At 43.2% G+C, this 14,081-nt stretch overlaps 2 protein-coding genes across 3 annotated transcripts in view; one reads left to right on the top strand and one right to left on the bottom strand.

Moving 5' to 3' along the window:
- homer1b (homer scaffold protein 1b) overlaps positions 1–7,099 on the bottom strand; it is a 22,530-nt gene extending 15,431 nt beyond the window's left edge. The window contains exons 1-2 of the mRNA XM_035638665.2: positions 6,970–7,099; positions 4,682–5,105 (exon numbers count right to left, since the gene is read on the bottom strand). Coding sequence (XP_035494558.1) covers positions 4,682–4,701 — 20 coding nt within the window. The 5' untranslated portion in view covers positions 4,702–5,105; positions 6,970–7,099. The remainder of the gene's footprint in view (positions 1–4,681; positions 5,106–6,969) is intronic.
- tent2 (terminal nucleotidyltransferase 2) lies at positions 7,052–14,081 on the top strand. 2 transcript variants are annotated; one of them, XM_035638658.2, is made up of 15 exons: positions 7,052–7,185; positions 8,374–8,481; positions 8,600–8,861; positions 9,121–9,235; positions 9,313–9,401; positions 9,517–9,574; positions 9,694–9,729; positions 9,826–9,892; positions 9,984–10,060; positions 10,212–10,340; positions 10,466–10,509; positions 10,902–11,038; positions 12,014–12,105; positions 12,239–12,318; positions 12,437–14,081. In XM_035638658.2, the coding sequence occupies exons 1-15, from the start codon at positions 7,061–7,063 to the stop codon at positions 12,521–12,523; spliced, it is 1,506 nt and encodes a 501-aa protein (XP_035494551.1). In that variant the 5' UTR covers positions 7,052–7,060; the 3' UTR covers positions 12,524–14,081. The 2 variants fall into 2 exon arrangements, with proteins under 2 accessions (XP_035494551.1, XP_035494554.1); XM_035638661.2 differs by lacking the exon at positions 9,694–9,729.

Below are 14,081 nucleotides of genomic sequence, written 5' to 3'. Positions count from 1 at the left end.
ACAGCACAGGGTGCAGAGGGAGATATTCTGGGCTGGCAGTGCTGGCAGAGCAGGAGATAGAGAAGTGCTTACACTGCACTGAGGGGGTGATGGGGGACATCAAAGGCTTGCTGTATAAATTAATATTAAAATTCAGCAGCAGCACCCCTCCTGTGTGTGATTAGCCAAGACTAGGAAAGAAAGAAAAACATGGAGATGGGGAGAAAGAGAGAGAGGGAAGTTCGGCAGGAAGAGGGAATGATAAGGAATGTGAGGAATATGGGAAGTCAGAGAGTGAATCTTGGATGATTAAAGCCGTTCCACAAAACGGCTTGTGTGCGAATTATCATAATCATCGACAGCAGTGTAAGTGGCAGAACTGTGAGTCATTTAAACTCCCTCCCCGCACACATCACACAGCCACGGCCCGTCTGTATGATCTGTGCAATAGCCGCTTGGCAACTGGCATCGTTTTTTCATTGCATAATTTGATGGAGCTGTGGCAAATGTTTGAGCTTCTTGTTGCTTGATTTTTTTTGTGTGTGCACCGAACCCAACAGCATTTTTGTGCTGATTTTTGTCTTTTTTTCTTTTTTTCTTTTTTTACACGAACTCCTGAGCCAAAGAGTTTGGTTCCAGAATGACACCCACCATTGTCAAATACAAGCAAAGCCTACTCCTACAAGTGAACTTTCCCAAGACGGCACAATGAACGATGGAAGTGGATGAAATAATGAATGCTGCTTATAATAAAGAATAATCTCTATGCACATTTTCCTTCCTTTAAAGCAAATCCATATCCACAACTGGAAAGTTAGAAAGAAGATAGATAGATAGATAGATAGTTACTTTATTTATCCCAAGCTGTGAAATTCCGGTGTAAACAGCAGCACGTCTCACACAGCACACTTTAAAAATGTGTACAATATTTACACAAATAAATTTAAAATATACGAATTGCAATAAATATAGAGAATAAGAATAATAAATTTAAAGAATTTACATGAAATATTAACAGTGGAAATAGTGCAGTAGTACAATACGATCAGTTACCAGTAGTGTGCAGAGGAACATGGTAACATGAAGGTGCAAATGTGCTGGGATTTATGTTTTTATGTTTAGCTTAAACAGAGTCCAGAGTCTTTCTGTCAGCCAGAGGTGAGGTGTTGTAAAGTCGTATGGCTTGTGGCAGGATAGATTTCCTGTAACGGTCCTTATGACAGCGAAGCTGAATCGGTCTATTGGAGAACGAGTCCGCTGTCTGTCCAGTGTGAAATAAAGAACAAAAGAAGGAAAGAAAGCGGGAATGATGCTGTCTAACTTCTATCAGTGCATGAAGTGTGCAAAGCTGCCTGCCACATAATAGGGGGGAACATGGTCAAAGGACATTGAAAAGGAAAAATTGAAAAGTAAGAGTGTAAGCAAAGTGGTTATTTTGATTGGGAGCAAATGAAAGGTAACGGAGAAAGTGTGGAGGATGAAGAAGAGGAGGAGGAGGAGGAGGAGGAGGAGGAGGAGGAGGATGTTAAGCATGCAGAGAGTACTGGGTGACACAGGTGATGAATGTTAAAACAGAGAGAAAGCAGGCAGAATGAGAGAGGGAGGGAGAGTGATGAAGTGAGAGAAGGAGGGAGGGGTGAGGAGAACGTGGAGGAGGTGATGAATGTAGGAGACGATGGAGCGCTGATGAATCCACACATCTTCGTGCAGAAGATGGAGGAAGTGGGAAGCTGTAAAGTGCTACACGGCGAGGTATAAACAATTAGATGAACTATGGCCGTGTAATCCTCTTAACTGAACTTTTCAGAATAGATGGATGGTTGATAGTGTAAGTAATAAATAATATCATGTCATATCGTTTAATCATTATGTGCAACTATTTGTTCTTGGAGTATTGAATTATTGTTCTTGTTAATGATCATGATGGTAATAAAAATGTTGCTGTTTTTAAATGATCCTTTATTGTATTGACCATAATCACGGTCGACAGCTTCCTTTTTTAAATGATATGATAAGGAATGAATACCAGCTTCCCAAATCACACTAATTGCTTTTACACAGACTTTAACTCAGCGTGCCTCTACAGGTGGACTCAAATAAAGGCTGGCGGAGGTTCGGTCTGAATTAAATCGTCAGTACACACAGGTAAAACATAGAAACATACAAAACATATTTTCTAATATGTCCAGTGGTATCTAGCTCTCAACAGGAACACATCTTGACAATTGTGTTGCCATTAGGTAGCAACAAACAGTTGGTGGAGTTCGAGGACCGATAATTAAAATTGAAAATTGTGTAAAAATTAACAAAAAAATTCCTTTATGGCTAGATACCACAGTTTTTGTTATCGGGGTGAGCTGACACATTAGAATACGTTGAGCTATGGCTCTTACCTCAACTTTACATATGTTAACACTGGTATTGATCTGTGAACAACACTGAACCGATGCCTACAGGGCATTTTACACACACACACACACACACACACACACACAACTGAAGTTCCAACAAGTGCTATAGCGCCTCTTGTGCTTCAGGGGGTTTGATGCACAGATGTGATGACTTGGTCTTTGAGTCACAATGTGTAACCAAACAGATTGTAGACGCGCACACGCACACACATACACACACACACACACACACACACACACACAGACACACACACAAACAAGGATAACTTTATACCACAAAAGACTGCATTTTATTTTCTACTTCAGCATGTCCCCCTTAACTATGCAGCTGCCCCTCTTTCTGCTAACACTGATGGTGAAACTGAGGCATAATGAAACGATCCATCAGGAGATCTCACTTTCCCGGGCCACCTCCACTTCTCGTCCTCCACTCTGTTGAAGTTGTCCTTCCTTTGTCTCACTAGTTTTTCATTAATTCAACAGAGGAGAGCTCGGCAGCGGGTAGATCTTATTTAAGGTAGAGAGAAGTCATTAATGAGAAAAGCTCCCTGTTACCCCAATCTTCTGGGAGCGGCTTGGATGACCTGAGATGTGCTGTAAACACACACACACACACACACACTCACTCTCTCTCAAACACCCCCTCCCTCCCCCCCCACACACACACAAGCAAAGCCAAAGACAGAAACTGAGTCCGTCTGAGCATTGATTGTATTTGCCCAAGGAAGTGAGAGCGTACCAGAGGTGTTGTTGATAGGCTTCTCCAGTTCTCATCCAACACTAATGTTCTCTTCTATGCTGTTACCATTTGAGCTGTGAGCGCCTTGGCATTGAGCCACGAGGCCGGATGTGAAATATGACTCTATCTTTCTGTGCCACTACTGCCAGACAGACAACACATCTGCACCTACTGCATGTTCACTTTCTTCTCACCTGCACCTGCGCATATGCACAGACTTTAACACACACATGCTGTTTGCAGCATCGTGCTTGGAATCGCAGTTTACATTTCATTCCATTGTGGATCGATTGAGTCACTGAGTCAGTTGCATAACAGCAAGTTAGTCACCAGTGTGGCAGAGCCCAGTGGAGAGCTGAGGCTGAGTGGGAGCCTGCTGAATGATGTGTGCTGCCCACTCTGTAGGAGGGCAGAGTGGGCGCCTGAGAGGCCTCCAGTGTATTGTAAATAGTTAATGCAGGAGTTTCGGCTGATGCCTCGAAATCGCACCATGCCTGTGCCATATTGTTAACCTCCTGCTATGCAATTAATCACAATGAACTGCAGGAGACAGCTGTTAATGAACGGCATGCTTGGTGGGGGAAATGGACCGCTGGGCTCAGGGTTAGGGGACATGCAAATGAGCAGTGCTGCGCACCAGGCAGATACTTCACTGATGGGTGTCTGTTGTTCAGGATGTGTAAGGCAGTGGTCACTGCGCTGCCATAGAGACAAGAAGCCACTTTCTGTCGCTGGAGCCTTGTGCAGGCATTGTAGTTATCGCCATTATCCTGCCCCTGACATTGTATGATTCCCAAACCTTCTGCTCCGGGATAGGATGTACAGAATATCTGACCACAGAATCTCTATTTGTGGATATTTGAGAAGAGATGCTGTTGTTACAAATGGCTTCATCCAGAATTACATAACTGTCTACAATGTAGGTGGGGAGTAAACTGTGAGACAGAGAGAACTAGAAGAACTGGCATCTTCATTCAATCCGTCATTGTTCTTGGACAAAATCAGGAACTGTGGAGCAGTAGGGAATTCAAATTTTAGATTTAAATTTCAACTTTGATTGGTGAGCACACCCCACAATAAAGACAACCTGCAGGTAGCCTTACTATGGGAGCCACTGCAGATTAACCCACAATTTGGATCTTAAAAGTTTGATGATGGCGGCAACTTCTGCATCAGCAATTGTCTTGGTCCTGGAGTGTATTTCTGTTTAAACCAAGAGAACATATTCTGAGGGCAGAGACACGGGTTCCTTCATGATATACCCCAGATTGAATTGTTTTTGTGCAGAACATCAAGGCCATGGCAAGATCACCACTCAACCACACGTCAGACAAGCCTATAGGTGCTGAACAATGCATCCACCATCACCCTCCTATAACAAAGATAGAGAGGCTACATTTTTACGCATACTCCCGGGTCATCATATTGTTACGCCTGGTGTGGTTTCCATGGAAGGGAAGTTCATACGGTGTGAGGCGGCCGCAGCTGATGTGAATACAGATAGGAAGGGGAATGGAAATCTGTCAGCCTTTGGGATAATAATGACACTCACCCCATTGCTGTGGACGACATGAAGGGCGACACCTGACAGCGGATTTTCTCGCTGGCAATAAAAAACAAAAAAAAACAACGTCTCTTGATTGGCTGCTGCTGCGTATGAATGCCTTCTCCTCGCCACACGACGAGCCTCCCCTCGATCACCGTCGGTGCGTCTTCAGGAATTTGATGGCAACTGCTCCATTCCCCTGCGCTGTTACCGCATGAATTCACGCACGCATGTCGCTCCGCACATGGCCCGGGGATCGGAGCTTCTTCTCTCGCCGAGGCGTTGGGCGTCTGGTGATGGAGCAGGGGCAGAGGCGGCGGCGCTGTGGGAGATCCAGCGCAGAGTCCGATGGGGATTCGACGGGCGCCCTGCTGCTGTCGTGTAAATTACAGATCCTCGCCGAAAGGGTGGAGAAGCCCTGCTGCCTGGACTGGAAAAGACAACCCTCATTTAGCCAGCAGACAACGCACAGCATCACACTGTCCACCTCTCCCCGTCTCCCTCCCTCCCTCCCTCCTCTCGCTTTCTCATTACCGCAGGTTCACAGGCTACACCCCCACTCTCGCCCAGACTACAGCTATGAATCTCACAGCTCTCCCCCACAGTCAGGATCACCGGTGCATTTCTGTAATGAAGACGTTTTCTTTCTAGCGGAGCACTAAACCTGGTGCAATCTGTTGTGCTTCTGCAAAATCAATTGATTTTTTGTTTTTGTGTTGCAATGATCCACGTGACAAACTCTGGATCTCCTCGTCGATGCCGTAATATTGTTTGTATATAGCCTAATTTAGATTATTCTGCAGCTTCGTAGCATGCGCTTTATTGATCTACAATCAAATACAGCCCCCCGTGTGTACCCCACCCCCCAGATCGCTCCACATCTGGCAGATGCATCCGCTTCCCTCCCACTCAGATCAGTGTCAGTATTGAACTGCCTACGTCACGACACCGTCCTCCGCAGTGACGTCACTCGGTGCTCTAGGGACTGATGCTATTTGATGTTTGGTTATTTAATGAGAAGTTTAATAGGAAGTAGCCTACTCACGGAAAGCTTTAAGAATTTGTTATTCCGGGGGTGTAAGATGTAATTTCCTATTTAATGTTTGTTTTTATATCTCTTATGGGCAACCTTTTGGTTGTTCGAAAATAACTAAAGGAAAGCATCATCTTATCATCTTATGTAAAAATGCTTCTTTCCCATGGCTTGAGTCTGTAAATTTAAGAAGAACCACAAGAGCAAGAATCTGAGGACGCAGAAATACATAGAAAGTAAATGACAAGTCTTAAAGAATCAGTTGATAATGCTGCATCACACATAAAAGCAAAGTCAATGCCACACAACTCCCAAAGCCACCACAGTGACATAAAACTCAATACAAAGATTATATTAACTTTTTTAAAAAACCTATAGGCTCGTGTAATCGGTCTAAACCATGTAGGTCTATATTCACTGAAAAATAACGACTGCCTGTCCCTTCAGTTGTTTGTATTCATATCTTGTCACTTGAATACAGTGGGCAAATAGTGGATGTTTGAGGGGAAAACCCCACCCTGAATAAGATTTTAAAGCCATTTTTTAAATGTTTATAGCATTAAAAAGTTCAGTTTAATTTGAACAATTCAGTCGGACAGCTGAATAGCTGAGAGAGACTGAGGTGGGAAATGTTGAAGCCTCACAACAGACCGCAGCCATGGGGATTCTACTAACAACCTTATCTGATGCCTGTTGGCTTTCATTCAAATCAAACTCATTTGGGTATCCAGCATTGTCTCAAACAAAGAGTATACACATGATCCGGATGACACATCCTTTCTGAAACATTTTTTTCAAAATGTCCAATAATATCGAAACAGCACATATCGACCAAACCATTATTTATTTATTTTTAATATTGTTGGGTGGATTTTCCCTTTAACGAGCGCACTGCTACGTCCCCTTTAAATAGCGTTCGTTTACGTCATGACATCAAAGCGGAAGTTGGGACGTATGAAATTAGCACCTTCAGTTTTGTTTACAAATGACATGAAATTTGGTAAGTGACACAGCTGGGGGTTCAGTTCGCGAGTCAACGCTTTGAACGTCAGGCGACATATTGTGATAAACGTACTCCTCGTATAAACCCCGATGAGAAATACCTTTAATATTAAGATAATATGGTTGAATTGGCTAGCTAGGCGGTGCTTAGCGCCAGCTAACCGTGCTAACTCGCTACACCGACTGATCGACTCGTAAGTTTCGGTTTCCTCTGTAACTCTACTCTCGTGTAGAACATATCGGTGATTCTGATCGTCACCTTCCTCGTCCATCGTACTGTACATCTGCTGTGAAATGTTTTTTTTCTCTCTCAGCGGAGTTGATGCTGGATCTCCGTGAAGACCCGCAGCATGAGCATGTACCCCCGCAGCGCTGCTCCGAGGGGCCGGTCAGCCCACAGTAACGGCCCGTTCCCGTCGAACCCCGGGCCACGATTTTACGACTACAACCACCAGAGCTTGGCAGGTGTCAACAGGTGAGCGCGACAAGGAAACTGAGTCCGTGTGCGCTGGAAATCAGCAGCTTTAGTCTCTGACAGTGGACCAATGGGGTCACTTGTTGGAGCCTTCTGTGTCCTTGTAGTAGACTCGACTCATTCGCCTGGTACCCGCCCTCTCACACACTATGGGGCCATTGAATTGAGACACTCCAAGTCTCTTTCTTGTTTTAATCCCTTTTCAAAACTTTAATGTTGTGGAAGCTTTTGGAAATATTTGAAATCTGCTTTTCTTTATACGAACTAATCCTATTTATTTTTCTTCTGCAGTATTTTTTTGTATTTGTCTCCGCTCATATTCAATTGTTTTATCTAATTTTCCTGCATTGTCTGGTATTCTAAAGCACCTTGTACCATTGCTAAGAAAAGTGCCATATGGTTATAGTTTATTATTCTTATTGTTTGCTATTTTTCTCTTATTGATATAACTTCTAATCTACTGTTAAGGGTTTTTCTTAAATCAAGCTATAATGTTATTTAGGCATTGTTTCCTCACATTCAAACTACAGTTCATTGTTGGCTGAGAAGACACCGATAGCATCAAGCCGGCCAATTCCACAATGGCAGTTGCCATAGAAACCACGGTCTTGGCATAGACCCTTCGTACAGTATGTAGTCAAGGGTATGATAAGATAAGTCTCCGGTGGAGGGGGTTACGGCCGTAACAGCCGGCGTCTCAAGGTGAAATAGGTTCACGTGTCATCTCCACAAAGAGCAGATGTACGTGTTTTAGATAAAACTAGTTTAATGGTCATGAACCCAAAAGAGTCTTCGCACATGTTTTGAACTAACATGGTTCTGCCCTGAGACACGTAGGTCTGACAAATCATCTTCCATCAGCTCACAATATTTCCTGATCACAGTTGTAATCTTTGATACCCGATTGTCCAACATGAACAATGTGCAGTATCTCAGAGATATGCTTGTTGTAAACGTGAATTTGTTTTCCAGGGAGAGGATAACTTTGTCTTGATTGTTATTTGATACACTAAGAGGCTGGTGTGGGTGAATGATGCTTAAACAGATTTCATGATGTTTGTTATATGTGGAGTCTTTTTTTCCCCGGCCCCAGAATAAAGGCCTTCATCTAAAACAGCAGAGACAGGCCGGAGAGTGTTCTCTTTCCTCTTCAGTCCTGTACAGTTATATGTGCTTATGTTTTTGTAGCTTCAATGTTCGTGGTCTCGAGAATTTATTGCCATATAAATGGAAACCCCCACCATCCACCTCTCCAGTGCCCCCTCCTTACGCAGCAGCGATGACCAACATTCGCAAGTATGTCTTTATCTGATTAATTCAATGCTGAAAAAATCTGTCTTTTTCCTATTTCTTTAAACTCACCTCACCTTTTAATTTCTCTTCTCACGTTTCCTTATCGTTATCTTTCTTCCAGGAGGCAGCATGAGGATTACAGCCCCGACGTTGTGAAACGCCAACGGCTTGACTCCTCTTCCCAGCCACGTATAGGTTCCCCTTTAATTCGGGTCCCTCCCCCTCTCCCTCCCTGTCTTCCTGACCAAGTGGTGGCTGGGTCCTCAAGATCATCCTTCCCTGATTTTGATTGCTCTTATCCTCGCCCACACTCCCTGCCCCGCCCTCAGGTGCTTGCTGTCCCAGTAAGCCCCAACAGCATAGAGACCTACGCTAAGGACAAGGTACTGTGTATTCAGGTGGCCTTTATCTACAGCTAACATATATCAAGTCTGACTCTGACTCTGACTCTGTGTGTGTGTGTGTGTGTGTGTGTGTGTGTGTGTGTGTGTGTGTGTGTGTGTGTGTGTGTGTGTGTGTGTGTGTGGTGTGTGGTGTGTGAGTGAGTGAGTGAGGTGAGTGTGTGTGTGTGTGTGTGTGTGTCTGTGTACGTGCAGGTACGTACATCGGTTTAATTAACGCTGCATGTGTTTGTACCCTCAGCTGAGCGTTCAGATGGTGGAGCTGTTTGAGGCGTGTCAGCAGCAAATGTCAGATCTGACCTGGAAGGAGAGGTGCCGAGCTCAGCTGCAGCAAGACATACAGCGTGTCTATGCAGGTGTGTGTGTGACTAAAGACGGTCACTCTATTTTAAATATTTTTGTGATTCATGGTTAGTGAATGTGTTTCTCGCAGCGGCACGGCTTTACCTGACTGGATCTTCAATGAATGGCTTGGGCTGCCGCAGCAGCGATGCTGATCTGTGTCTTGTCCTCAGAGGAAAAGTATGTTTCTCTGACTTTTTGCAGTGAATGTCATTGAATATATGATAAATATACAGTCATAGATTCCCACTTCCTCTCAAACATGTACACATTTTTTTTCTATTTTTTGTTTCAGAAAACACCAAATCCTATTCATGTGCTTACTGCCCTCCAAAGGTTGTTTCAATCAGTCTGTGAGTAGTAAGAAATAATTTAGCAAATATGAAATCATTTGGAATAATATTAGCTTTGAACATTTCTGAACATGGAAACACTGTCTTACTTTCTTTCTCCTATTTAACTTCTTATTCAGCTTTCCTGAACAGTGGTTCTCTGCAGAGTCCACTAGGTGGAGCTTTTTACCCAGTTTTAAAAACCCTTTCAGGTTTACAGGAAAAGAAACTGAAACTATAATAAATTTGATGATGCTTGTTTTGATTTAAAGCATATGTAGACCGGACTCAACTGATTAGAGCCAAAGTGCCAATCCTCAGGTTCAAAGACAAAGACAGGTAGGAGGAAAACAGTTAAACGTTTATAGAGTGTGTTTATAACATCATCAAATCAGAACTAAGTCTTCATGTGACTCTGTCCCTTCTTCAGTAATCTGGAGTTTGATCTGAACATCAACAACACGGTGGGCATCAGAAACACATTCCTTCTGAGGAGTTACGCTTATGGTGGGTAAGATTAGTCCATCGACTTTTTTGGCAGAAACTATTGAAGATTCATCTTTTTCCCCCCTTTTATCTTTCTCTGTGACTACTAATTCTGGTTATAAGGCAGTAAGTGTCTCGTTTTGACCGACTATGTTCGTGTGGTCTTTCTCAGCTGATCTCAGGATAAGACCCATGATACTTGTCATCAAGAAGTGGGCACGGCATCACCAAATCAACGATGCCAGCAAAGGAACATTAAGCAGCTACACACTGGTGTTAATGGTCCTGCACTACCTCCAAAGTTAGCACACACACACACACACACACACACACACACACACACACACACACTCTCAAGTCATTTCCTTTGAACCGTTGACTTGTATCAAATCTCATCATGTGGTTGATGTGTTGTCTTCATTATAGCTCGTCATGAACCTGTCCTCCCTTCTCTACAGAGGGACCACCCAGTGAGTGTGTTCGCTGCTTACACAGTCATGTCAATCTTTTTTCCAGCATCAGTTCAGCTGCTTTTTTTCTAAACTTATTGTCCTGGAAAATTACAATAAGTGCAACCGGAAACTTTAATGTGAATTGTCAAAGATTTAAAAATATCAAATGGTAACAGATATGAGGCAAAAAGCTTTCAGACACTTTATTGTAAAAAAAAAAATTCACACCACTTGAGGTTTACCTCAACCATCAGTAAAAAACTGTTAGGGATAAAAAACTTAAAAAAAAAAAAAAAATCCCTCAAGAGGCATGTGGGCGTGCGTGTTTTATGTTTTTACGTCCAAAATTACATTAACCCATTTCACTCATCCCTCAGTTTTGAGTGTTTGTCCTGTATCTTGGTTTTCAGGACTGTTTCCATCCGTTCCTGGACGTGGACGTGATTCCAGAGGGGCCCAAACACATCCCTCCCTACGTCTCCAGAAACCAGTCTTCTCTGGGAGAGCTACTTCTGGGCTTTCTAAAATACTATGCCACAGACTTCAGGTATCTCCTAAGGACATCACATTACTGGGTCTAGTGTTTCAGATGCACCCACGGTTCTTTTGCCTGCTCACTTTCTTGCTCCCATTCCTCGTCTCCTGCCGCCAACTTCACTTCCCCTCCCTCTCTGCTCCCCTTCCTCTATCCTGCATCCTCCTCTCTGGTTTCATGTTTCTGGGTGAGAGGCAGGAGCAGGTGGGACCTTTGGCCTTACCCAGCACTAACATGACATACCATGATCACTGTGTGCAGTATGTGTGTTACCGTGCCATGCCTCATTCGCATGATTGAACCAAAACTCACCACAAAAACATGCACTGATTTTTACATTTAACAGTATAAAACACTCAATCGGGTCATTCTGCTGAGTTTCTTTGCTTTTTTTTCTCTTTTTACTGCTTAAAAGAGAAGGAATTGTTTGCCTTTGACATTTTTTTTACTTTCACGGTTTGTTAAAACTCAAGTAAAGAGAAATTAAACATTACACTTGAAATTACTGAAAAGTGACATTTTAATTGGATCTTTTCTGTGCAAAATGTCTTTGAATCCGGCCAATCCAAAGTGCTATGCAGCTTCAACATTTAAGAGTTTAAAATCAAAAGACAGACGAAAGGCCAAAAAAAAAAATGATGTAGAGAAAACAATACTTCAAATCTCTTTTTGTGCGTTTGTGGTCCTTAAGAATGAGTTTGCAAAGCTTTTGTTACTTGCCACATCATGAAGATCATGTAACTTTGACTAAAATAAGAGTGCTACTCATAGCTACTTTTACATTTCGCAGGAAGTGTGTTTTTATACTGCACTGAAACAAAAACCAACAGATGCCTGAAAGATACAGAATCTATCTTTTGTTTTTTTTGGCAGTGATGTGCATGTGTTTTTACAGATGATTAGTTTAAATCTACAAAGTCAGCGGCAGGATTCTTGAAGACCTTGGTCAATAAGCCCTAAATATTTTTCCATTTCTGTGTCTTGCAGGTGGGACAACATGGTGATCTCTGTGCGAGAGGCCAGAGCTTTTCCCAAGACCAATTCTAAAGAGTGGAGAAACAAATACATATGTGTGGAAGGTAAAAATTTCAGTGGACACAACATGCTACTGCTACTACTTAATAATAATAATAATAACAGGAGCCTCAGTGTAAGAAATGTATCCTGCAGTGCTACATACTCAGTGAGTGACAGTGATTCTTTGTGTTTCAGAGCCATTTGAAAGAAATAACGTGGCCAGGGCAGTCCATGAGAAGATCAAGTTCAATGCCATCAAAGCTCAGTTTGCAGAGGTACATGCCAATCCAGATAACCATGCTCTCTTCATGTTTTCTTTCTTTCCATACGCCGCTGTGGGCCAGCTTTGAGTTATTCACAATCCTTCTGTTTCCCATCCCTATCTCTGCTCAGTCCTTTCGGATACTGCGAGAGAGGAAGGACCTGAACTCGATCCTCCCAGTCAGAGCCATCATAAATAAGGAGACATCAGGTAGATAAGGGATTCATCAAGCTGAATGGGAGTCTTCTACCTCAAAACAACCCTGTGGCCAGGAACGGTGAAAGAACTTCAGGATGTAATTGGAGAGGAGGTGGCGCGCTGCCCCCGCACCTCACAGCCCAAAAGTTTCTGGGACTCTGAAAGCTCTGGCTGCTTCCATATCGGTCGACACACAGTGTGTCAGGTGGAAGTACCTTTTGAATATTCTGCACTGTCAATTGCTTTGCTGCCTTTCCCAAATTGATGTGACCTAATATTCCAGTAAGTGAGGTTGTAAGATAATATACAATATTTGTGCAGTGACACCAGAGGGCCCTGACATCTAAACGTGCCCCTTAAAGCGATTTTAACCCAATACACTTTTTTTGTGAAATTCAGCGGATATTTCCTCACGGCCCGCTAGCTGTCGGTTCTGTGTGTGCGCTGAAAAGAAATCTGATTTTCTACACAGCCCTGGCTCTGTTAATTGAAAACAACAAAAAATGGTGCGGACCACGCGACACAACACTGTGTGTGCCGTTTGTAAACATCACTCGCCGACACCTTGAAGTGCTAGTGACGGATGCTACCACCCGGGGGTTTTGGCCTGGTGGTCAGCGCGTCCGTCTCCCAGTCAGGAGGCTGGGGGTTCGATCAGTGCGGTCAGAAAATCAACAACGAACAATCTTGAAAGACCTTGTCTCATTCTTTGTTGATGTTGTGATTTTACTGCACTGACCTCGCCGCGAACCCGCAGCCTCGGTAATGGCAGACGGACGCGCTAAACAGAGGCCAAAACCCCGGAGTCGTAGCGATATCCGCTAGCACGTGTCTTAAGGTGTCGGTGGGAGTGATGTTTACAAACTGCACACAATGGTGAGGTGCTGTCCACACCTAGCTTTTTGCTATCCATATACAGAGCCAGGGCTGAGCCGAAGACCCAGATGTATTTTACGGGACACGCGGAACCGACAGCAAACGGACCACGAGGAAATATTGGCTGATTGTTACAAAACTTGTATTGCTTTAGAATCGCTTACTGCCCCTTTAAATGGAAGTGACCATGTTTCAGTTTCAAGGACTAGTCTCAGCCATGTTTCTCTCCTCTCCGTTTCAGTTACATCCAGATGTTACAGCCATACTGCACATATTAGCAAATTTGTGTCTGCCACATACATGTAAAGGATATAGTATATATTTCCTGTCTGGATCAATTTGTGACATCAAAGCCAGTTTTTTGTAAAGCTTTTGTGCGCTTAAACACTATACACTTTTTCTACCACTCTCATATCACCTTCTGAGTTCCTTTTAAAACTGAGCTTTTTTGAAAGTGATGTTTAACTTGGTGTTGTAATTTCAATTTTTTTGAGGGGATCACTAGAGGGCTGCGCATCGGGATGTGTATGATGTGTTATTTGCCAGAATTCACACTTCTGAGTGTGACTTTGTCTTTGGTTTATATTTTTCCTGAGCTCCTTTTGTACAGTTTGTATATTACTGACTTTTAAATGTTTGTTTAAAAAAATAAATCTCTGAACATGTATGGGTTTTAAAAAAATAAAAAATTCTGAACTCCAA

Source organism: Scophthalmus maximus, chromosome 19 (assembly GCF_022379125.1).
Source record: "Scophthalmus maximus strain ysfricsl-2021 chromosome 19, ASM2237912v1, whole genome shotgun sequence".
Lineage (NCBI taxonomy): Eukaryota > Metazoa > Chordata > Actinopteri > Pleuronectiformes > Scophthalmidae > Scophthalmus > Scophthalmus maximus.
Note: the sequence above shows the minus strand (reverse complement) of the source record. Positions and strands in the feature narration are given on the sequence as shown.

Coding starts and splice junctions, on each gene's coding strand:
- tent2 (XM_035638658.2), top strand. CDS start 7,061: ATGAGCATGTACCCCCGCAGCGCTGCTCCGAGGGGCCGGTCAGCCCAC. Junction 8,862..9,120: donor AGACCTACGCTAAGGACAAG/GTACTGTGTATT, acceptor TTGTACCCTCAG/CTGAGCGTTCAGATGGTGGA. Junction 12,106..12,238: donor CAAATACATATGTGTGGAAG/GTAAAAATTTCA, acceptor TTTGTGTTTCAG/AGCCATTTGAAAGAAATAAC.